Below are 26109 nucleotides of genomic sequence, written 5' to 3' on the forward strand. Positions count from 1 at the left end.
TTGACAGACCAAATCCAGTTCACGCATCATCTCTGTGCTCACTGATCTACATTGACTCCCAGTTAAGCAATGCCTCTTTTAAAGTTCTTATCCTTACGTCAAATCCCTCAAGGCCTATCTCTGTAAGCTCCTCCAGCCCTGCAACCCTCCGAGATATCCGTACTTGTCCAATTCTGGCCTCTTGAGCATCCCTGATAATTGTTCCACAATTGGTGGCCCTGCCTTAAGCTGCCAAGGCTGTTTGATTTTAAGATTCTAAATATCTCTCTGTCTCGCTACCTGTTTTCTCCTTTTACGATGCTCCTTAAAACCTACTTCTTTGACTAAACTTTGTCATCTTTCCTAATATCTCCTTATATGACTTGGTTTCAAATGTTGTTAATGCTCCTGAGAAGCAGTTAAAGATATTATATTGTTGAGTGAATCGATATAAAATTTAGTACTTCGACTGTTTACACATTCTTTTTTACAAACTGCTATGGGCACTCCTGGCCAGAGGATATGATGAAGTGCTAATATAATTGCAGGTATCTTTTTCTTAACCACAGACCAGGGATCAAACCCAGGATTTAAGACTCCATTACTAACTAGATAAGGTCTGAGCCATTCAGGAGCTACTCATCTGTAACTTGGAGATTAATACAGGTGCTAACCACTTATGAAAATCAGTATTTCTTTTGAAACGTACGTTCTGCCACCAGAAAGGACATAGCAGAGAAATAATAGCCTATTTCTTTACCATCTATAATCTGAGAAAATGGCTCATAAATTTACAGAATGGGTTAGACAAAATATGAATTGGAACAGTTTTGAACTGATGAATCAAAAGTGCTTTGAATACTGAGACAATTGGCCACATCCAGTCCTGCTGCCCGGGTTTTCCTGCTTCCATCTTGAAACAATGTTGATTTCTTGTGCAAGGTCAAATTTGACCTTGTTTTGGACTGGGGGTTGAGCTACCAGGCCAATAATCCAGTGGTTTAACTACTGGGCTGTCTCTCTTTTATGTGTTTTTTTTAAATTTTCTTCTTTGTGTATGTTTGTTTGAGTTTGACATGTGAAGGGTAGCACTGGAGAATGGAATATCAGTATCAAGCACTGCAGAGGGTACATATACAGAGTTCCCTGTACTCTGCTCTCGTTGAGTGAATCTATACAAAATTGAGTTCTCCAACTGTGATCTTATTATGAATACTTTGCTCCATGCTGAGGCATATATTCAGGCAATGCAAATGATACAACACATGTTCATTAGCATGATGCCAGGTATGAATAAATAACAAATATGAAAGAAAGATTGGGCACTTTTTGTTAGAACAGAAAAGGTGGAGTGACATGATAAAGGTATTGAAAATTATGAAGGGATGGAGCAGGATAAAAAGAGCAACAAATATCTATTGCAGTTTTTGAGATATTTAAGTTCTGATATTAAAAGTTGGGGGGGAGAAGGTTATTTAAAACTGAAAGTAGTTTCCTCCTCCATTAGAATTTCCTTTACTTCTAATTATGATTTTTGAATTTGTGCACACACTAGGAGGTGACTCTGAAGAGAAAATAATCAGAACTGTACCATCATCGACAGCCTGTATATCAGAAATTGTAACGGAAAAATATTTTGTGTAGTCTGAGGTTGCCAGCACTTTGTCAAAGTTAGTTTTGCTGGAACATTTAATTCATCGGGAAAAGATGTAGCCCAGGGACTGCTAGTCTATTGGTTATGGTGCTTACTAGCATCCTGAAGGTTGCGAGTTAAATCAAGATTTAAATCACCTGATCTGATTATGGCCTTAACTCCACTTTCCTGCCTGCCCTCCATAACCCTGGACTCCCTTATAGATTAAAAATCTCTCTAACTCAGCCTTGAATATATTCAATGACCCAGCCTCCCCTGCTCTCTGGGGAAGAGAATTCCAATGATTACAGACTCTCTGACAGAAGAAATTCCTCCTCATCTAAGTCTTAAAAGGGAGACTCCTTATTTAAAACTGCCCTCTAGTTCTAGATTCCCACACGAGGGGAAACATCCTCTCAGCATCTCCTCTGTCAAGCCCCCTCAGAATCTTATCTTTCAATAAGATCACCTCTCATTCTTCTAAACTCCAGTGGGTATAGAACATAGAACAGTACAGCACAGTACAGGCCCTTCGGCCCACGATGTTGTGCCGAACCTTTAACCTACTCTAGAATCAAACTACCTACATACCCTTCATACTACTATCATCCATGTACCTATCCAAGAGTCGCTTAAATGTCGCCAATGTATCTGCTTCTACTACCACCGCTGGCAGTGCATTCCACGCACCCACCACTCTCTATGTAAAGAACCTACCTCTGACATCTCCCCGAAACCTTCCTCCAATCACCTTAGAACTATGCCCCCTGGTGATAGCCCTTTCCGCCCTGGGAAAAAGTCTCTGGCTATCCACTCTATCTATGCCTCTCATCATCTTGTACCCCTCTATCAAGTCACCTCTCATCCTTCTTCGCTCCAATGAGAAAAGCCCTAACTCCCTCAACCTTTCTTCGTAAGCCATGCCCTCCAGTCCAGGCAGCATCCTGGTAAATCTCCTCTGCACCCTCTCTAAAGCTTCCACATCCTTCCTATAATGAGGCGACCAGAACTGAACACAATATTCCAAGTGTGGTCTAACCAGGGCTTTATAGAGCTGCAGCATAACCTCGCGGCTCTTAAACTCAGTCCCCCTGTTAATGAAAGCCAACACACCATATGCTTTCTTAACAACCCTATCAACTTGGGTGGCAACTTTGAGCGATCTGTGGACATGGACCCCAAGATCCCTCTGTTCCTCCACACTACCAAGAATCCTGTCTTTAAGCTTGTATTCTGCATTCAAATTCGACCTTCCAAAATGAATCACTTCACACTTTTCCAGGTTGGACTCCATCTGCCACTTCTCAGCCCAGCTCTGCATCCTGTCAATGTCCCATTGCAATCTACAACAGCCTTCCACACTATCCACAACTCCAGCAACCTTCGTGTCATCGGCAAACTTGCTAACCCAGCCTTCCACTTCCTCGTCCAAGTCATTTATAAAAATCACAAAGAGCAGAGGTCCCAGAACAGATCCCTGCGGAACACCACTGGTCACCAAGCTCCATGCTGAATACTTTCCATCTACTACCACCCTCTGTCTTCTATGGGCCAGCCAATTCTGTATCCAGACAGCCAACTTTCCCTGTATCCCATGCCTCCTTTCTGAATGAGCCTACCATGGGGAACCTTATCAAACGTCTTGCTAAAATCCATATACACCACATCCACTGCTCTTCCTTCATCAACGTGTTTTGTCACATCTTCAAAGAATTCAATAAGGCTGGTGAGGCATGACCTGCTCCCCCTCAAAGCCATGCTGACTGTCTCTAATCAAACTATGCTTTTCCACATAATCATAAATCCTGTCTCTCAGAATCCTCTCCAATAATTTGCCCACTACCAATGTAAGACTGACTGGTCTATAATTCCCAGAGTTATCCCTATTCCCTTTCTTGAACAAGGGAATAACATTTGCCACCCTCCAATCATCTGGTACTACTCCAGTGGACAGTGAGGACGCAAAGATCATCGCCAAAGGTGCGGCAATCTCTTCCCTCGCTTCCCGTAATATCCTTGGGTATATCCCGTCTGGCCCCGGGGACTTATCTATCCTCATGTCTTTCAAAATTTCCAGCACATCCTCCCTCTTAACATCAACCTGTTCGAGCATATCAGCCTGTTTCACGCTGTCCTCACAAACGACCAGGACCCTCTCACTAGTGAATACTGAAGCAAAGTATTCATTTAGGACCTCCCCTGCCTCCTCCGACTCCAGGCACAAGTTCCCTCCACTATCCCTGATTGGCCCTACCCTCACTCTGGCCATCCTCTTGTTCCTCACAAGTGTAGAACGCCTTGGGATTTTCCTTAATCCTACCCGCCAAGACTTTTTGTCCCCTTCTAGCTCTCCTAAGTCCATTCTTCAGTTCCTTCCTGGCTACCTTGTAACCCTCTAGAGCCCTGTCTGATCCTTGCTTTCTCAACCTTAAGTAAGCTTCCTTCTTCCTCTTGACTAGCTGTTTCACATCTCTTGTCATCCAAGGTTCCTTCACCCTACCATCCCTTCCTTGCCTCATTGGGACAAACCTATCCAGCAGTCGCAGCAAGTGCTCCCTAAACAACCTCCACAATTCTGTCGTGCATTTCCCTGAGAACATCTGTTCCCAATTTATGCCCCCCAGTTCCTGCCTAATAGCATTGTAATTCCCCCTCCCCCAATTAAATATTTTCCCATCCTGTCTGCTCCTGTCCCTCTCCATGACTATAGTAAAGGTCAGGGAGTTGTGATCACTATCACCGAAATGCTGTCCCACCGAGAGATCTGCCACCTGGCCTGGTTCGTTGCCAAGCACCAAATCCAACATAGCCTCCCCTCTAGTCGGCCTATCTACATATTGAGTCAGGAAACCTTCTTGGACACACCTGACAAAAACTGCTCCATCCAAACTATTTGCGCTGAGGAGGTTCCAATCAATATTAGGGAAGTTGAAGTCACCCATGACAACAACCCTGTTACTTCTGCACCTTTCCAAAATCTGCCTCCCAATAGGTCCAACCTGCTCAACCTTTCCTTATAAGACAACTCCTTCATCTCAGTAGTCAGCCTCCTGAACCTTCTCTGAACTGCTAATGCAAGTGTATCCCTCCTTAAGTAAGGAGACCAAAACTGTATGCAGCTAGGTGCGGTCTCACCAATGCCCTGTACAGTTGTAGCAAGGCTTCCCTACTTTAATACTCCATCCACCTTGCAATAAAGGCCAATATTCCATTTGCCTTCCTAATTACTTGCTGTACCTGCATGCGAACTTATTATGATTCATGTACAAGGACACCCAGATCCCTCTACAGCAGCATTCTGCAGTGTCTCTACATTTAAATATTCTGATTTTTTTTATTCTTCCTAATCTCACATTTTCCCAATTTTTTGCACATTCACTTAACCTATCTATATCTCTTTGCAGACACTGGGTTGCATTTTATTGGCTTGCTGACATTGTCGGCGACAAGCTTCAAAGAAGGCATGGCACACGCGCAACTTGCACGCCGCTGAGCCCCCGTGGTTTAAATGGAGGGGCGGAACGGCTGCCCCCTCTAAGTCATCTGGGGCGGCTGCTCCATCACCGGCATCTGGCACCACAGCGCAGGCGCCGGCACCATTTTTAAAGGGCTTCAAGCCCTTACCGGCAGTTTAAATTTTTAAAGAGCACACTTCTAGTTTAAATAAAAACAGTCAGTTAAACATTAAAGCCCCTCTTCCACCCCCCCACCCCCACAACGATCAAGCAAGATAAATATTCCTTCCCCCACCGCCCCCCCCCCCAAAACCATTTTCAGTGTTACTGACCTTTTACTCCCAAACGTTATCATCTTTGCCATTCAACCCCTTCCCACCATCCCCTCAGCCAATGAAAACAGTTTTCCCTGCACCACCCTCCCCTTTCCCCCCCAACCCCTGAAAATCTTACTGCTTCTCCCTCCCCACCAGCATCAGGCCTTGGAACTCCAAATGGAGTTCCAAAAGTGCAGGAGTTGCGGCCGGTAGCCGGAATATCGGCGAGGGACGGCCGTCTCTACCACGTAAGTCATTATTCTTTACTCGTAATATAATTTGCATATTCAGATAAAGGCTTCGTCGCCACCAGTAAAATGTGGCAGGCGTTCCCCGCATCAGGGGTCGTGGCGGGCCCAGCATTGGAGGGTTAGTAAAATTCCACCCACTGCGTCCTCCACAACTTGCTTTCCTACCTATCTTTGTATTGTCAGCAAATTTGGCTACAACATACTCGGTTCTTTCATCCAAGTCATTAATAAAGATTGTAAATAGCTTAGGCCCCAGCACTGATCCCTGTCACATTCCACTAGTTACAGTTTGCCAACCTGAAAATGTCTCATCTATCCCAACTGTTTCCTGTTAGATCCTCTATCCAAGATAATATATTACCCCATCAACATGAGCTCTTACCTTGTGTAATAACCTTTTATGTGGCACCTTATTGAATGCCTTTTGGAAATCCAAATGCACTACATCTAGTGGTTCACCTTCATCCACCCTGCTTGTTACATCCTCAAAGAACGCTAATAGATTTGTCAAACACCGTTTCCCTTTTTTTAAAACTATGTTGACTCTGCCTGACTGCATTATGATTTTCTAAATGTACTGCTACTACTAAATCATGGATTCTAGCATTTTTCCGATGACAGATGTTAGGCTAACTGGCCTATAGTTTCCTGCTTTTTGTCTCCCTCCTTTCTTGAATAGAGGTGTTACATTTGTGGTTTTTCAATCTAATGGAACCTTTCCAGAATCTGGGGAATTTTGGAAGATTGCAACCAATGCATCCACGATCTCTGCAGCCACTACTTTTAAGACCCTAGGATGCAGGCCATCAGGTCCAGGGGATTTGTCCTCTTTTAGTCCCATTGGTCTTCCCAGTCCCCCCACCCCCTCCCTTCTGCTTCCTGACTTTCTACTATTCTTGGGCTGCTTTTTGAGTCTTCTACTGTGAAGACAGATACAAAATACTTGTTCAAAGTCTTTGCCATTTCCTGGTTTCCCATTATTAACTCCCCAGTCACATCCTCTAAGGGACCAATGCTTACTTCAACTATACTCCTTTTTATATCTTTGTAGAAGCTTTCACTGTCTGTTTTTATATTTATTGCTAGTTTACTCTCATACTCTTAATTTCTCCCTCTATCGTTGGTCGTTCTTTGGTTTCTAAAATGTTCCCAATCTTCTGGCCTACCACTAATCTTTGCAGCATCGTACACCTTTTCTTTCAATTTGATACCATTCTTAACTTCCTTAGTTAGCCACAGTTGGTGCATCTTTCTCAGTCTTTCTCAATGATACATATCTGAGAGTTATGAAATATCATCTTAAATGTCTGCCACTGCTTCTGTACTGTTTTACCATTTTAACTTATTTTCCCAGTCCTCTTTAGCCAACTCTGTCTTCATGCCCTTGTAAGTGCTTTTATTTAAGTTTAAGACACTAGTTTCAGACCCAAATTTCTCATCCTCAAACTGAATGTGAAATTCAACATATTATGATCACTCTTGCCTGGAGGATCCTTTACTGTGAATTCATTAATTAATCCTGTCTGATTACACATTGCCATGTCTAAAATAGCCTGCTCCCAGATTGGGTCCAGAATGTATTATTCTAAGAAACTGTCCTTGATGTACTCTATGAACTCATCCTCCAGGTGCTACCTTTGCCAACTTGATTAGTCCAATCTGTATGAAAATTGAAATTTCCCATGATTATTGCTGTACCTTTCCCATAAGCCCCCATTATTTTTGGATTTATACTTTTGCTTTAAAATCTAATTGTAGGTCACTTATAACCTTGCAACACAATACAAATAACTGCAGCTATTGGCACCCCTTAGAGTAAGCAAGTAAGGGAATTCAAATTTATTTACTCTTTGTATCATTGCCATCCCGTACCTTTGTTTTTTATTGCTGTGACCTACAGTTCAGGTTTTGTTGCTGTGATTTTACATCAGAGACTGTTGTCTGTTAAGAGTGATGCTGAAACAAATGTGATGAATTTAAATATACATAAATATTGCTAATCCTGAAAATGTTCTGATATGTCTTAAGTAAATTAGAGATGTATATTGATTTAATCCAATTGTTCACAACACTTATTTATGTTGAAAATATAATACCAGCAGTGTTTACTAACTGGGCTGTCAATAGTCAGTTCTAAATCACGTGGATTTTAACTTGGTAGTTTTAAAGTATGGTTAATCTTCCTGAGATTCTTTTGTCTTAACTAGTTGCCTGTAGGGTTACACTAAGTTCACCATGTATGATAAATGCTGCAAAACTACTTCTATAGCAGTTTTCCAATGGACAGGTCTAAGTAAACTGGAGATTTTTAATTGTCCAGTCAAGCTGACTAAATGTTGTGTAGTTATTGGTTTAATTACCTGACTGGTTGAGTCTGCTAAATTAATCTTATCTCACAATTCTTTCCTTTTAATTTTCTTGCTTTCAGGAATTCTGAGATGGATACTAGTGAAGAGCTTCCAAAAAAAGTGTTCAAGGCCAGAAAAACGATGCGCGCAAGTGACCGCCAACAGCTGGAGGCTATTTATAAAAGCAGAGAGGAGCTTTTAAAAGCAAATGAAGAGACCAAAACTAAACTCTGTAATGGTAGACATGAAAATGGAGATTCTGACAACAAAGCCTCACTAAATACGAACTGCATGGATGATACAGACATTGATAGCATTAATGATGTGAGGCTGGGCCCAGAGGAACTGCAAGGCAACCCCATTGATGAACTTAGTATCACGCAAACACCAGAACTAAACTTTGCTGAAAAATGTCTTAATGAAGATAAGAATTTAAACTCACAAGATGAAAAAATGGACTCAACACCCCCAGTTGCTGAAGATGAACAGATTTCCACTGGGAGTGCAGGAAACCAAATTTTGGTAGATGTTGAGAGCAAAAGAAATGACACTGTGGAATCAGAGTCTGTTGAGTTGAAGCAGGATTCTTTAATTGCAGATAAATCATGTTCTGATTCCCAGAGCCTTTCAGATAAGGAAAAACTACCTTCTGTTGGTGATAGCAGGAGTCAGGAAATACCAGATGAAAGTAGCCTTAAGTTACAGTCTTCCTCTTCCTCTGTGAGAGAAAAGGAAGACCATGAAAGTTCATTGGACATTAGTGAAGAGGCAATAACAAGTAGCATAGAATCTGTGCAGGAGAAAAATGACTGTGAAAGCTCTAAGATGGAGTGTGCAGAGACCGAAAGTGAGATTGCAGCAAAAGACAAATTAAGTGAGAACAAATTGGCTGGGAACAGCCAACTGGAAATAGAAGAAATAATTCCCATTTTGGAGAAATTAGCCCCAGAGAAGGACAGTGAATTATCCTGTAACCAAGAAGTTCCTGCAGTGGATTCCCCAGCACCAAAGGACAGTCCATTGAAAGACGTGCAGGAAGAGCAAATGGACACATCTCCCTGCAGTTCTCCAACAAAAGAGGAGTGCAATGGCAACTTGCCAGAGGAGGCATTCCTTGTCTTATCAGATGAGGATGAGCCAATAATTGAGAATAAAACAGAAAGTGAAGAGCTGGTACCAAAAAATGATGAGCCAGGTATGCTTGCTTGGTGTTGTGCCGCGTTGTCTTTTACTGAAAAGATTTTTGATGTAACTTGATGCTGAATTTTAAGAGACTGTTTGTCCTTTCACCTATTCTACCTGCCTTCACTAGTTATAAATGTCCCCTGTTTTTAAAAAAAATTGTACAGTTTCAAACCAGTTCTGAGTGGCTATAACCCCCTCATAATTTGGCTACAAAAATGGCTGGCGTGTATATGTGGGAAGTTCATTTTGCAGATGTGGGTATTCTTTGAGGTTGTGCTTTGTCAGAACAGAATAGAGAAAGTGTTTTACTTCGTAGCTGATGCGATATGATTGGTTTAGGGGTGCAAGAAGAGGGAACATAACTCGATTTCTCAGCATGGAGATATCTTCCTTTGATCAGTTCCAAAAACCTTTAAATAATTGTTCCCAAATTTATGAATGTACTAGTAATAGACTTATGTAAATACACTACCAGTGGGAATGATAAGACACAGTAAAGCCTGAAAGGTGAGATAACAATGGCTCTAATATAATAATTTACATTTGCAATAGTGCCTTTAATGTGGAGAGATGTCCGAAGGTGCTTCAAAGATGTAATCAGATAAATAGAGGTGGAAGGGTGGGAGCCAGATGGCTGACAGCTAGCCTCCAATGGGCGAAGGGAAAGAAAAATTTACAGACCAGCCATGTCTAAAACTCTGAATCATTTTATAGTCTGAGTGCAATTTTTAACTTCGGTAATGTTAAACATACAACTGTTAAATGCACGTACTCTCAATAGACTGCAAGTGCTGTTGGGAGGAGGAAGCAGATCTGGGGGAGGAGGGAGTGGGTGATATTCTATGTGCTTTTTTGCTGTGGAAAGCCATCTTATCAGTTGATTTCACCCTCCTCAGCTATATATAACACCTTATTTTGGTTATCTATTCCTTAGGTGTTATTAGCAGCACGATATTGTCTCTTACACTTTGGTCTGCACCAAAACCAGTTTTAAGATCTGCATCTGAATCTTCCCTCAATAACTGAGAAGCCGATGCCTTTCTTCCATTATCACACATTATATGGAGAATAAAAAGTGAACCCTTTGTCTCAGCAGTTAAATGCATTGCTTGGTGTAGATCTGATTTAAGGAGGAAAAGATCAGCTGGCCACTCCCTGTAGCAATCTAGACTCTGCTAGAAAGTACATATGAGGACAGAACTAGCCTCACTGTGATCAACTCACAGGTGTGAATGGTTTGTCGATGGCTGCTGTTACAGTTCAGGAATACTGGCTGGCCACTTAGACTAGGTACCCTAGGACTGCTTGTAGCTCTGAAATCGCATCCCTACATGACTCGCTTTCCTTGTGAGGAGAGGGGTGGCGAAGCAGGGGTGTGAGGAAAATATGAAATTATGCAATGGAAATAGGATAGTTTGCCCATCAAGCCCCACTCCTACAACAATGTACAAATCGACTTCAGGATAGAAAACATGCATTGACAAAGGCTGTTTCAAATTCTGGATAAAGACTCAAGAAGATGATCTAGTTGCTGGAAGGCAGTCCTGACTGCAAGGGTGTCCAGGATCAATCAATTCTTCAGTTGCAGAGACCTTTGGTTCCTTGTCTCCATAGAAGTACACTTGAGCTCTGTAAATGAGATGGGGAGGTTCAACAGATGCTGGTATCCTGACTGTCACTCAGCACCTGTTGCTGTGACTGGTGAAAATGTGTGCTGACTATGACACACACACACAGCTTTTTCCAGAATTGGTCATGAGACTGCTCAAGCTTAGCAACTGTTTTGACACAGTTCTGTCCAATTTTCACAAAGTTTTACTGTTCTCATTGGCACACAGCTATCAATGCCATTCAAAGCAGTCGTTTAGGTTCAGTCTGGGTACTGATCCAGGTCGATATCAGCAACAGGCTGCAATGGTTCCTACTGAGGGCATAGCCTTCCTTGCAGGAGGCAGACCTTTCAGCTGTTGAGTTTGTCTCAACATTTTGCTCGCTTTTCATTTTGAGATGGTTTTGCAGTACCAGAACCAGCCCAGGTGTTGCAGACTCTGGCTTCTGCCACTGTTCGAGCAATTCCAGTATTTCCCAGTACTGCTGTGTTTTCAGCTCTACCTGAATTCTGAAGTTAGTTGTTTTGCTAACCTCCAAGAAGACTTCCCTCATCTTGGGAAGAATTTGTCATTTAGCAATTTCCTCAGGAGAAAAACTTCACGTTTCATTTGACTAGTCCATGTGTAGAGAGAAGCATTCATTTGACACTGTACATACCTTTTATTGAATCCACTTTACAGATTGCTTCATACAAACATAGGAACATAAGAAATAGGAGTAGATCATACTGCTTGTCGATCCTGCTCCACCATTCAATATGATCATGGCTGATCTTAGGCTTCAGCTCCACTTTCTCACCTGCTGTCCATATATACCTCAATTAGATCGCCCCTCATTCTTTGAAACTCTAGAGAGTAAAGGCCTAAGCTGCTCAATCTCTCTTCATAAGACAAACCCCTCATCTCTGGAATCAATCTAGTGAACCTCTTCTAAACTGCCTCCAATGCAACTACATCTTCCCACCCCCCCCCCGCTCCTCAAGTAAGGGGACCAAAACTGTACGCAATACTCCAGGTACAGTCTCACTAATGCCTTGTACAGTTGCAGCAACACTTCCCTACTTTTATACTCTATTCCTTTAGTAATAAATGCCAAAATTCCATTTGCCTTCTTTATTACCTGTTGCACATTCATACTAGTTTTCTGCGATTCATGCACGAGGACACCCAGATCTCTCTGCACTCAATCTCATTACAGTCCCTAAAAAATGTGTGAAGTAATAAACTATACACTGTGCCCGTTTTGCAGGTGGGCTGACTGACAAGGTTGTCATCTTCAGATAAGTTCTAATCTTAAGACCTGACGGTCAGCATTTGTAGCTTGCAGCTCTAAGCCAAGAGCTATGTCTTGCAGTCACTTGTTCTAAACCTGATTTGTACCCCTGAACATGGACTTTCTCTTTAAATCCTATACCAAGAAGTAGCGGGATAGAATGGGAGGATTTCAGACAGTATTGCTGACAATTTCCTGTGCACGGATTCATAGGAACGTAGGAGCGGGAGTAGCCGATTTAGCCCGTCGAGCCTGCCCCGCCATTCAACATGATCATGGCTGATCATCCACTTCAATGCCTTTTTCCCACACTATCCTCATATCCCCTTATGTCATTTGTGTTTAAAAATCTGTCAATCTCTGCTTTATGACTGAGCTTCCACAGCCCTCTGGGGTAGAAAATTCCAAAGATTCACAACCTTCTGAGTAAAGAAATTTCCCATCTCTGTCCTAAGTGGCTTCCACTTATTTTGAAATAGTGTCCCCTGGTTCTGGACTCTCCAACCAGGGGAAATATCTTCACTGCATCTACCCTGTCTATCCCTTTTAAGTATTTTGTAGGTTTCAATGAGATCACCTCACATTCTTCGATACTCTAGAGAATACAGGCCCAGTTTCCCCAATCTCTCTTCATAGGACAGTCCCGCCTTCCCAGGTATAAATCTGGTGAACCTTCGTTGCACTCCCTCTATGGAAATAATATCCTTCCTAAAGGTAAGAGGACCAAAACCGCACATTAGTACTCCAGGTGCGGTCTAACCAAGGTTCTATATAATTGAAGCAAGACTTCGCTACTCCTGTACTCAAATCCTCTTGTGATAAAGGCTAACGTTAGCCTTCTTAATTGCTTGCTGCACCTGCATGTTAGCTTTCAGTGACTTGTTGACTAGGACACCCAGGTACCTTTGTACATCTACACTTTCTAATTTCTTACCATTTAAGAAATATTATGCACATCTGTTCCTCCTACCAAAGTGGATAACCTCACATTTTTCCACATTATATTCCATCTGCCACGTTCTTGCCCAGCAGTCACCAGCACTCCTGTCAACCAAAGTGACTGCCTCTCTCCTAGGAGCATATTCCCTGTTGATACCATATGCAGTGCCACCTGCAACGAGATGACAAGTTACTGACTGTCCTGCTTGCCAAACTATTGGGCATGAGATGAGACAGTAGAGCTTTGTTGCATCAATTTGAAATAGTCAGTGAATTGTGACATTCCCCACCCTGGCTTGTTTGGTTCTCCATACAGATTGTCAATTTTTGCAGGTTGTGTCTATCTTTTTTTATGGGATGTGAGTGTCGCTGGCAGACCAGCATTTGTTGCCCATCCCTAATTGCATTTGAACTGAGTGGCTTGCTAGACCATTTCAGAGGGAAGTTAAGAGTCAACCACATTGCTGTGGATCTGGAGTCACATGTGGGCCAGACCAGGTAAGGATGGTAGATTTCCTTCCCTCAAGGGCATTAGTGAATCAGGTGAGACAACAATCGATGATAGTAATAGTGCCATGAAACTGAGACTAGCTTTTCTAGATTTTTATTAATTGAATTTAAATTCTACCAGCTGCTGCGGTGAGATTTGAACTAGTTCCCTGGACCTCTGGATTACTAGTCCAGTGACATTACCACTATGCCACCATCTCCCCTGGCAAATTTAATTTGTTTAAAACATTACCCAGTCCCAAAAATGTTGAAGATGTGAAATGTAAATGTTATGAAAGAGCTTTGGAGACATTTGGAAACATAAGGATGACTATGGTAAATTTCAGTTAAATGAGCCTCAACCATATGTAACACAAACAGTATCTCCTGTATTTCTCCTCAAATTCCAGCTGTTTGCTGGCCTTTCACTGTTACTTTGGCTTTACTACATTAACATTAAGCCTGAATTTTCCCTTGCGGTATTGCGTTAGACATGAGTTAGTTACAATGGATTAAGCTGGACAGGAACAAATGGATTTCATAAACAGAGCTGTTTCAGAGATAGAACATCTATCTCAAAGTAGATGGTTTACTGTTGGATTATATAGTCACTCAGTAGCTTTTTTTTTTGCATTCTGCTTCATAGATACAGACCACAAAGAGCAAGCAACCGATACAAGACAAAAGCAAGAACCAAGTAAGTATTTTTTCTCAAAGAAAAATGTTGCACAGAATTGATTATTGAAAATACTATAGTGTCTGCATACCTTTTGCGTAGTCTATTTTTCATCTTTCTCCCTTCCATAAAAATGCCAATACTAGTCACTTCACACCATCTCCTTTACTGGTATAACAGTCCAGACTGCTGACTTCTGTAGCAATAATCCGTTTTAAACATGTATAAATAGCATTCCTTCATATAAAGCCCCCAGATGTTATTAAAATGGAGTGCTGTAGTCAGTGGCAATAATTGTATTCTTGCATGTTGTCATGCAGGCCCTCACCTGCCAAGAATGAGGTACACATTATTTTGCCACATGAACATTAAAACTTAAAATTGCTGCTGGGAAGAAAAGGGGGCTTATCACAAGGAATTGCCAGGCCCTTCGCTGAAAGACCGTTTTTGCATAGTAACAGACAGTACTTGGAACGGACAAAGGGTCCACTCCCTACTCCAATTTAATCCACAATGGACTTTTGATTACTAGACGTTGAAGGTGGAGAGGCTAGCATTCCAGGTGAACTGATGAGATGGCCGAAAACGCATACAGACGTGGTCAGACCAGTTTAGTCACATGCCTAACAGTTGGAGCTTTTTTGAATTTGAACTTGCCGCAGGGAATTTTAAAAACTGAAAAAGCTCTTTGCTCCTGGACTGAGAACACCTCTCTCCTGTCTGCTCTCATCTTGTTCTCACGGAACTGAAGACCCATTGAAGCCGCATGATCCCCAAGAGAGAAAAGTCTCCTATGGTGAGCAAGTCTTAAGAAGAATACGGGACCCAAACGAAAAGCAAGACTATTTACAAAAGGCCTACAGTGAGCTCAAAGCACAGTAAACAAGAAACTCTTCTGATACTGCCACAAACCTCTCCTTTTATTTTCTTCTCTTTTCTGTTACTATTTGCATGTGCGTATCGTGTATGTATGCTAGTGTGGGGTGTGGCCTGTATCTGTAGGCGTTAACTGAATTAGAGTTTAAGTTTTAATAAATTTCACTTTCCTTCTTTAAACCTAAGAAGGCCAGTTTGTGCTCATTTCTTTGCCTTATAATTGGAAAATGGTGAACTAGGATTCACCAAGGGAGAGCTCAAAACACTGTGTTTAAAAATTAAACCCTGTTACAATAACACCAGGTGAAGGCTAAAAGGGACCCTGGACACCTTTCTCACCTGATTGTTACAATGTTTCTGATTTAATTTGCTAAAATTAAAGGTGTGAGTGAGGTTCAGTGGTCTTTGTGTAATTTAGCATACACTTAATAGTCCAAACAGTTTCCTTTACTGTAAAAGGTTTCTCATAGTTTGAGGAAGATAATGGGCATGATGCAGTTTTATGGGCAGTTGGAGACATTTAACAAACATGGAGGTCGAATTTTGCTGTACACACTGCTAGCCACACACCAAAAACAAAAATCAGAAGCAGCACACCCATGATTTCTGTATGCACAAATGGTTGGTGAGGTTTTCCAACCAATAGCACGCATTTCTGAACAATCAGTCCTTAAATCCCAATGTAAGACCTAATCTGTGTTTTTAACAATGTTTTCCAGTAAATTGCTGGGACATTTTCTGGTACTAGTCTTACAAAGTAGCATTCCTTTTGCACAACAACCTATAATTGTGCTTCTAGATCAAATAAGATGACTAAATCTGAATTGATGCATGCTGCCAAAATTGCTCGAGTAACAATATGTAGATTTAAATTAAACCCTTCACATCTTGCAGTCCACAAGTTGGATGTTTCAGTTGACTGCAAACAGCCTTTATTTCTGACCATTGCTCCATTAGTACATCCTCAAATAAGTTACCAAAAGAACCCTTTTTAAAAAAAAAGAACAATAATTTAAACAAAGATTATATCTGTTTTCAGGTTTGTTGAAATAGTGCTAATAGCCGCCTCAGGATAGTGGGTTGAAAGAACTACTGACCCCAACAGTAACAGCAAATTGAATTGATATTCAAAAAGTTAGTCATAAATCCACAAGTGATTGAGCATCAGCTATACGGTGCACAATCAGCGGTTCTACACTGAGTCCATATCCCTTCTGAGTCAGTACCTAATAATGCCTCAATAAAAATATTTCAAAATCCAATCTAATAGGAAAAAAAGGTATGTTTGCCATAGTTCTTTGCCATCACAGTTTCTTTAAAATGGGTTATCTTTGGTTCATAAGCTTTTTAATAAAGTATCCATAGGAATCAAATACTTTGTGTATTTTAAATCTTATGAGAATTTTTTTTCCTTTTACTACGTTGGAAATTCGTGGTGTGTGCTGGTTCAGAGACTGGAACCCTAATGAGTAAACCTACTTAAGTGTAAATAATTTTCATTTATATATTTTAAATTTGGGAGTAATTCAATCTTTGGGTGCCAGTGGCTTCACAAACCACTGCAAGTTAGCACCCATGTTCTTGTATATTCTAGATGAGTTATATAAATCTGCACAGTACAGCTAGCTATTATTGGAGCTGAACAAAAGACAGTGTATTTCTTAGTCCAAAATATCAGAGTAATTTATAGGGTTTAGCATGCAGTAGGTCGGAGTAGAGATGTTAGTGTTTATTGAATGTCAAGCATAAAAGGTGTTTATGCTTATAGCCATCAGTTATTTATATGTGGCATTAGTAGATGTAATTTTCACTTTTATGTGTAGTTTTGCACTTGTACGCTATTAATGCTGCAGGTGCCATGAACATAATTTACTCATTCAGGTGTCATTGGGGCTTTGAGGGGATTTGACTCATTTACTGGATGGTAAGCATGATCTGATTTTAATGTGATTTTTATATCAAAGGTTGGGGTATGTGTTGATCTTAATCTAGAGTTTTTGATTTCTGAAGAACTGACCTTTTAAAACAGGTTCTCGGCCAGTAAAAATCCTCTATTAAAAATAGTCGCTCTCATCAAAATGATAGGTGAAAACAGCTGTTCAACCCAGGGAGATAGAATTTCTTTAAACGTGTTGACAGTTTATGGGTAATTTTGGGGTTTTTTTGGGAGGAGGAAGAAAGAAAAAGTGATTCTGGTTTGGTTCTGAGCTCTCATAGTTGGCACGTAAATTGAGCTTTAGGTTTCTTGCTTAATATTCCTCCACAAACGGCATTGACTACACTCCAAGGAAATTCAGGTAAATACATTTTAGGGCATTTGAGACATAAATCAATAATAAATACAAGTTCTGTCTCTGTCGTTCTGTCTTTCAAACTTTCTGAAATTTTGTGATGCTTTCTGTTCTTGAGATGCATTGTATGTTTTTAAACAAATGTGTGTCTGTTATAAATAAATAATGTACTTCTATTTTCATAAAAATGAAATGTTGGGGAGAAAGCTTTGTGACTTCACTGATTTTTCTTGCTTTGGTTAGCTGCCTAATTTTATGAATTGTAATTGGGCATTAACCAGGGTCAGTGAATCTTTGGTACCAAAAAAATCAGTTATCCATAGTGGACCTGTGAAATTTTTGTAAATCCCGGTAAGTTACAAACGGCCTTACTTTTGATAGCCTTGTTTTTACTGTAGGGATAGGATGGTGGTGAAACTGAAGACACATTATTACTATTTTCTTTCTCTTTTTGGTGCTTATCAGGGTATGAGATGGCAGTGCTGTTGAATGGAACACTTTTCTTCTTTGCACCCAGTGACAGCATTAAGTACTTCCAGGACAGGTATAGTACAGGTTAGGTAATATTTAGTGATACCCTGCCCAATAATGTGCCTTAATGCCAGCTTCTGAATAACTGCCCCTACTGCGCCAGGTTAAAACTGCCATTTGCTCTTGTAAGCCCTTCTTAGGGCCTCCAGGAACAACATTGTCCACTTAATGCTGAAACTTACAGGTCTATGCCTCACCTGGCTTTGACTTTTAACTGTGACTGCCCAAGCTCACTTCACTAGAAAGCATGAACCTTCGGAAAACCATTATTTTTCCTGCATTTGCTTGGTGTAGAGTTGGGCCCAGGTCTACCTAGTTCTAATTTACTGAACTACACAGTCCCAGTCTTATTGTCCCACTTGTGTGAAATGCAAAGTACATAAGGCAAGGGCACATGGCAATTTATCGTTCCCCAGTACAGTCCCTCCCATCAAAAGAAAAGAAGTGTATTGGAGTAAAGGAACAGTGTTCAGAGAAGTTCCGAGTAAGCTGCATTGGTTAACAGAAAAATGCAGGGCTGTTGTCTGTTATGTTGCAGTAGGAAGTTGCAAATTTAGAAATAAATTGAATTGGCCATAGTATCAGACCAGGAAATGTAGATCTATGAAAATGTTGCACAGTTTCCTGTCCTGCAGATTGGCCACCAACATAAACTGGTGGTGGAACTTCCATTAATGAAGTAACGTTTCTTGTCAAAACCTTAAACCATCCTGTACATTTGGTACACAGTTTTACAGTATTGGCAGACCTGGAAAGGTGAAGTATTGTGAAATAGGCTTCTTTTTAGTCTACGCCCTCTAGAGCATAAGCATGTGATCAGTGAATGTGAGAAATGCCAAAATGTAGATCATAGTTCACAATGAGTCTGAATTTTGTTTAATGGAGTAATCCCAAAGGTTGGATGCTATTGCTTAGAGTTTTAAAAAAAAATAACCGTAACAATCTGATCCATCTTTGTAGATGAAGTTGTGCCACGAAAAAGGTCCAAGTCTGAAGACGTGGAAAGTAGTATATCCAAGCGGTGTCGATTTTCTGGAGATGAATATGAGGCTGCCTTAAAAGTGAAGATCACTGCCAGAGGAGAGATCCGCCAGACACTGGAGAAAGTATGTGACCTGGACTGCTTAGTCTGTTCTGTCTCATTACAAAACAGTGGTTCACCCTTCTTCCCATGTCATTTAAAAAAAAAAAATCCTCTATATACAAAGGCTGCTCTATCAAATAGGAGAATATTGTCACGTTTTAATAGCTTGGTTTCAAACAGGAGCCAGCTGGTCACCTTGAACTATTTGTTCTGCTATTGGTTCTATTGTCTTTGCACAAAGGAATTCAGCTAGTTTGCCTATTCAGTACATTCATAGTTTTCTGTGAAGTTCAAGATATTTTGTTTTTGGCATGGTATTTGTGGGCACAGCAATGTGGCCCTTCCAGTGAGGATGCATTTCTTTTCTTCATTTCGCATCTCACTTTTTTTGACTGAAGCCTTGTTCAATCCAGCTAGCCTATCGGTTGGCACTTGGGTTCAAAATTTGCAAGACTCCTGTTTGCAATTTCAAAGAGTTTGCATGCTTCCTAAACCAGGTCTAAAAAATAAACACTTGAAATTATAATGTTATCATAGATAATTGGAGCCTGTGAGCCCAAACGGTGTCTTGTTAACCAGGATTTGAAGAACACAGAAACACAAAATTACACAGGAATTACAGCATAGAAACGGGTACTTACCCCAACCAGTCTGTGTTGGTGTTTATTCCACGCAGGAGTAGTAATCCTGTCCGCTCTGTTCTCATATCCCTTTATTCTCTCTCTTTAAACCACCAATCTAATCTACTCTTAAATGTTGATATGGTCTCTGCTCAATCAGTAACTCTAGTAGTGCATTCCATAGCCTCACAGTCCTCTGTGTATAATATATAGAAAAGAAAGTTTATCTTGCTTTAAATTTAAATGGTGAGTCCTGACTCTTGAGTTTAAATATTACTGGCTTCGCTGATGAGGGCCCATTTAGAAAAAAAAACACTGCTTCTACACCTGTGCCTACTTCGGAGGCTAGTATGCAAAACATTTCTCTATGTTACCTGCATGACAGCTACATGAATTAATTTGTAAGATTTTACCGAACACCTTAATCTTGGCAGTCCACACAGTGCATTTATTCTCCTGCCCCAAGAATGTACATTCAGTGGCATCACCAACGACGATTATAACATCCTATGTGACTGTGAGAAAGGTAAACTTCCCTCCTCGTTCTTCTCAACCTGTCTGCAGTCTTTGACACAGTTGACCACACCATCCTCCTCCAACAGCTCTCCACTGTCATCCAGCTGGGTGGGACTGCTCTCTCCTGATTCCATTCTTATGTATCTAATCATATCATATCCAGACTATCACTTGCAATAGCTTCTCTTCCTGCTCCCACACTGTTACCTTTGGTGTCCCCCAAGATCTATCATTGGGCCTCCCTGCTCCCCTCATTTCTCATCTACATGCTGCCGCTTGGCGACATCAACTGAAAGCACAACATTAAAACCTATCTGTTTGACCAAACTTTTGATCATCTCAGCTAATATCACCTTATGTGGCTCGGTGTCATATTTTGTTCTACAATATTCCTGTGAAGCGCCTAGAGTGTTTTATTATGCTAAAGGCACTATATAAATATAAGTTGTTGTGTTATCTGATGCATATTTTAGGGGAAATAATATGTGCCTCCTACCTTTCATTTGGGAGGTGAAAAAGTCTGAAGGGAAGAGAAAGCAATCAATCTAAATCATTTGAATCTGATTAATGGAGGAAAGGGTAAAATCTAGTTCATGGCAAGTAACTAGTCTTTTTTGTGCAGATTGTTCAGCAGATCATTGAAGAGCGTATCAGTTCCATGCAGAGTGGTGTTTTCGACAAGAAGCTGGCAGAGCTGAAAAACAGAGTAGAAAAAATTGAATGCAATACGAGGCATGAATCTTTAATCAATGGCTTACAGGCAAGTTCTAAAATCTATAGTTTCAGCATACAGGGTAAAAATAGTTTGGAAACACTGGGCTGACATTGACACAATATCACAGCCCACTTCTTATGCCCTGGTGAATGAACAACCTGGGCATCGTAATCTTGCTAAAATGATTGAGTTTTCTTTCTAAACTATTTTTCTAGCTTAACATAGAATAAAAACTGACTTTCTGGCTCAAAATGCAATTGCACAGTTGAAAATAAAATGGTGTGCCATTGTCTGGTCAGCTGGAAATATTGTAATTGCTGAATTGTGGCTGTGTTTGTTAACTTTTAATTTTTTGAAGGAACAAAAATTGCATTAATAAATGCAAATGCAGAAGGTTTATGCTCGCAACCTATCGCTCTTGAAGGATGTAGTTTTGCAGCTACCTTTGGCTGCAAAAAGAAAGCAAAATCAAACTCTGCACATTTCTCTGCTTTCATCAGCTTGCATTGGCAAATGTCTGTTGCGATTCAGGCTTGCTGGTTTACCTTACAGCTGTTGTGCAGCACCGCCTTCAAGCAGAAACTGTCACTGGAATTTGCTCCTTTAATACCGTTAAATATAATGTTACAAAAATTGTGAAATTTGTTAATTTAAGAATATCAGCTCTAAAGTACTGATGTGGAATTTCTGCATTGACATTTGCTTGTTCTATTGTGATGGTCTCAGAATCAGACATGCTCAGCAACTGTCTCCCAAGCCATGCATAAAATCACTAGATGAAAACACCAACCACAAACAGTTGGCTATTTTAAACATTGCAGAAAATGATGACAGAAGCTGTCTAATTTCATCACTTGTCTACTGCTCTTTCTGGGTGTTATGATTATAGTGTACAAATATTTGGTACTCTTGCACTAGATTGGTTCATATTCATAGATACATTGTGATTTGAAGTTTTATCAATAAGCAGGAATGAAAAGCATCAATCATTTGCTTTAAGAATTGAAACCTTCAAAACTGACAGTTACCGATAGCTACCAATACAATGAAAATTCAAACCAATGAAATCACTCAATATTGTTTTGAATTATTCCCAAACAACATTCCTCTTAAGCTCCCAACAGTTGTAAAAAAATATATATTTTTTTTTATTTTCTTATTTACCTTGTGATGGGGATGAAGATATATATATTACAAAACACAATTTACTGTAAATTTTATTAGTGATATTCTCTCCTCATAGAGCAATCCATCATCTGACTCAGCCTGAGCAATGCTGTGTCAGATCTAGTATTTGAAATCAAAGATTGAAAATTATTTCAGTTCATAACACTATAAATACAAGAGAGTCCTAATCAATGCCACTCCCTAGATGTTTTGATGTGGGTGTAGCATATCATAATGAAATCAGTATCAAACATCAAACCCAAAAGATCTGCCACCTTATCAGTGTACACGATACTTCTGAATGTTGTCAATTACCTACTGTCTGTTCAGGCAATGAGTATAAGCAGTTGTCCTGTTGGGCAGTAAGTTGACGTTTGATAACTAGTCCACCTCTACTACCCGTTGTGACCTATAACCTGATGAGCCAGTGAGTAAGATGCCGCATATTGACAGATGTGTGCTTGTATATCAGAAAAACAGAAGTCATTGAAGGTGCAGTTGGTAGATAAAGAACAAACTTATATTCATTTAGGCTCTCATGTCCGATTAATTGGGACATCCCAATAATTACTCTTCAAGTGTAGTCGTCCCTAATATAGGAAATATGACAACCAATTTGCACTCAATAATGTTCCACAAATAGCAAAGTGATAATGACCAAAGAATCCATTTTAATGATGGTTACACTTGAAGCTTTTACCTCTCAGATGTCGGCAGTTCTATGCATTTCTGGCATTCTAATACTTGCAGTTCTTTCTTTTGATGCAACCCAATCAATAACTGTTGCACCCAAAATAATGTTTGGACAGTTGACCTGGGTGCATAGGACCGCTGGAGTAAGATTATTCTATGACTCAGTTTTTTTTAAAATTACTGTGCTCTTGACTTTTCTGCAGGCAAAGCTCATGCAGATAGAGAAGAAGCTAGGATCAGCAAATCAAGCTCGCAATGATTCTCCCTTGAAGAAAGCACAAGAGGTAGGTACCAAATGGGATTATTGCTTAGGAAAAATAATGTGCTTCGGCTTCATCGCAGTGACACGATAGTATGACGGTAGTGGCTCAGTACCCTTCTGCAGTGAGGATTATCTTTAAACTTACAATAATCTCCAGAAAATACCCCTCACACCTCTCTTTCTTGCAGGTTACTGGGATATTGAAGTTAGATCCTGCAAATCTATATGCTTCAAAAACTCATGCTTCAAGCAGCTAAACTTCCATACCCTGTCAGCTCAAATACAGACATCTTGTCTTGTAATCATCTTTTCTGTATGCTTACAAATTAACTAATTACTTCTAACTCATACAGATACTGTCTTGGTAGTGTTAATCCTTGGCAGGTACTCAAATGCTTCCAATACAAGAATAACCCTCACTGCAGCTCAGAATATACTGTGGCATGTGTGTACTTTCTGACGGATGTTAAATGTTTCTGGGTACTGTAAACTGTAGAGGAGGAGAAAGAACTAAAATTAAGGCACATAAACATGGCCTGGAGATCACAAAAATGGAAAGGACTGCAATTTTCAATTTGAGGTTTTGCTTAGAGGATGTAACTTATAAACTTTTAAAGCCATTTGTTTACCTTTTTAGAACCCAAATGGGTCTTTGCAAGTTCCAAAATATTTATTTATGAATGTGCAAGCAGTATAATAAACAGTAGGTGGAGAAAAAATTCAAAATATGGACAATAAAATAGGGAGATGAACTATAAATCTAAAATATCAACGGCCCAAATAGACACCAAGCATGCATTAGCCATTCATTAGCCTTGGGGTCTCCACTGTGGAGTCTAGAAAGTCTTCCTGATAGACTAGCGTGAATGAGCAGTCATTTAGTAGATGTGCGGCATCCTCAACTGCACCACCACTACACAGGGCTGTTTGAGTCCCTAGGTGTGGTCATTTGCTGCACACCTTGCCACATCTGAAATGGTTAAACTTGCACACTGGTTACATGGCAACTTGCAGCTATCCAGTCTCTTCTCAGTGGATGCTGGAAGTAAACATGCACTTCAAACAGTAATACACTATGTGAAATGCTTTTTGAGATGTTTTGATTTTTTTTTTATTCATTTGGGGAATGTGGGCATCGCTAGCTAGGCCAGCATTCATTGCCCATCCCTCATTACCCTTGTGAAGGTGGTGGTGAGCTGCCTTCTTGAACTGTTGCAGTCCATGTGGGGTAGGTACACCCACAGTGCTGTTAGGAAGGGAGTTCCAGGATTTTGACCCAGCAACAGTGAAGGAACAGCGATTATAGTTCCAAGTCAGGATGGTGTGTGGCTTGGAGGAGAACTTGCAGGTGGTGGTGTTCCCATGCATCTGCTGCCCTTGTCCTACTAGGTGGCAGAGGTCGCGGGTTTGGAAGGTGGTGTCTAAGGAGCCTTGGTCAGGTGCTGCAGTGCATCTTGTATAGGGTACACACAGGGCATCATTATATATGTGAAATTATTACAGGATTGATACAGCAGACCTCTCTTTTTGTACAAATTAAACTCAGGCAGTTATTAGCTGTTCCCCCATTTTCTGTACAGTTATCTTTTACCTTGCATATTAAAAGAATAGATAAAAATGACATGTTAGTGTAAGATGATGGCATTGCATAGGAGCTGGTTCAGCTGACCCAGTAACCTATATTTGAGCAAATATGAAGTGCCACTGGGTATGATAGTAAAATAAGCTTATAGTCATGTTCTTGCTCTTGGCTGGGAGAGGAATAAAGGCCTAAAGCTAAGCCATGGTTTTCTCCGAGCACATGGGCACGTTGTTCCTGATCTAGAGTTAATTAAGCTTAACTCTATCCAACCATGCAAGGAAATAAAATTGGGCAAAAGTGAGATCCTTATAAAGTCTTTTCATCCACTGATCTGTGTCACCTTTACAGCAAGATTGCTGTAAACTTAGCTTCTTCCCTCTGCCCACTTCTTACATGACTACAAGAGAGGAAAGGGTTTTGTCTTTGCTGGAAAACTTGCTGAAAATGTACAAATCCCTAAATTAATTTTACCATTTGATGCTGATACATGTGGTATGTTGTATATGTAAACAAAATGGCTCAATAAAAGATTGATTTGATTAATGTCCATCGGATCTCTTGCCTGGAAAAGGTTGATTTGCACTGATGCACAAGCAAAAATTCAGTGGAATTTTATAGGACCTTTTTCTCGCTGAGGCTGCATCAGGGAACTTGTTTTCACCCTAGCGGTTCACTACGACGATAGACTGGTGATGTCCTTATAGTATCACTGTTGCCTGTGAATTCATTGTAAGACTAACAATATTTCCGAGAGATGCCAATGACAATGTAACTCTGTCAGGATCCTGAACTTGTATTGCAGCATACAAGGTGCTTCACTTCACTGTTCTCAGCATGCATGAATGCCCATGGTGATTTGCTTATTTCTCCAGGAAGTATTGTTTGTATGCGTTGTAAAAGATGGTGATGTACATAATTAAACAGTTGGCTGTTTTATGAGTTCCTCCTTTTTTTTCACACTCCATTTCTGCAGCTGAGGCTTGCTGTTCAGTTCATATCTTCCAAATATTTCCTTTTCGTTTCCATTCACATGAGTAGAAAGGGGAGAATGTGATGAAAGGACCAGTTCCACACGTCGTTTTGCATGTATTTTTGGATAGTTTCTATTTTGGATTTGTCAGGATTGCTGTGAGGTTTCACTGGCAATATTGCTTTATGTTATTGCAGAGCGTTCATTATGGCTGAAGGAGCCTTTTTGCAACGGGACTTTAGTGCACTCAGTGTCCTGCAGGTGTTGGAATGAGTCCAAATTCTGAACAGCTGCAGGCCTGCCCAAAAATTCTGGACTTGAAGTGAACCATTTTTAAGAATTCAATTTTTTTTCTACAACAGAGCGTACTTTGACGATTTATAAAACTAAAACATTCTCTCCTGTCCAAACTATATAATGGAGAATGGAGCAATGATGATAAATGCCAAAAATATGCATTCGTTAAAAGATTATCTATTAACTGAGTATAACCTATAGAAGTTAAGTGCCAAGTCAAACAATATTAAAACCTTCACCGACTTCTATAACCTCATTTATTTTCAGCCTTCTGAAGTTTACCATTGCAGTTATTTTCCTAACAGTACCAAAATGTGTTTATGCACAGCTGTTGTGTGGGTGGCAGGGTC

General features: G+C 40.4%; 1 protein-coding gene across 14 annotated transcripts in view; it reads left to right on the top strand.

The window, feature by feature from the left end:
• The window catches only part of LOC137353345 (activating transcription factor 7-interacting protein 1-like), a 212556-nt gene that overhangs the window by 92984 nt on the left and 93463 nt on the right, over positions 1–26109 (top strand). For all 14 annotated transcript variants that reach the window (XR_010969843.1, XM_068019499.1, XM_068019501.1 and 11 more), the window contains 5 exons: positions 8064–9178; positions 14126–14176; positions 18814–18959; positions 20696–20833; positions 22852–22932. Coding sequence is in view for 13 of the 14 variants with exons in the window: in XM_068019499.1 (XP_067875600.1) it covers positions 8064–9178; positions 14126–14176; positions 18814–18959; positions 20696–20833; positions 22852–22932 (1531 nt within the window). In the remaining variant the exon portion in view is untranslated. The remainder of the gene's footprint in view (positions 1–8063; positions 9179–14125; positions 14177–18813; positions 18960–20695; positions 20834–22851; positions 22933–26109) is intronic.

The sequence above is a fragment of the Heterodontus francisci genome, chromosome 41, assembly GCF_036365525.1.
Source record: "Heterodontus francisci isolate sHetFra1 chromosome 41, sHetFra1.hap1, whole genome shotgun sequence".
NCBI lineage: Eukaryota > Metazoa > Chordata > Chondrichthyes > Heterodontiformes > Heterodontidae > Heterodontus > Heterodontus francisci.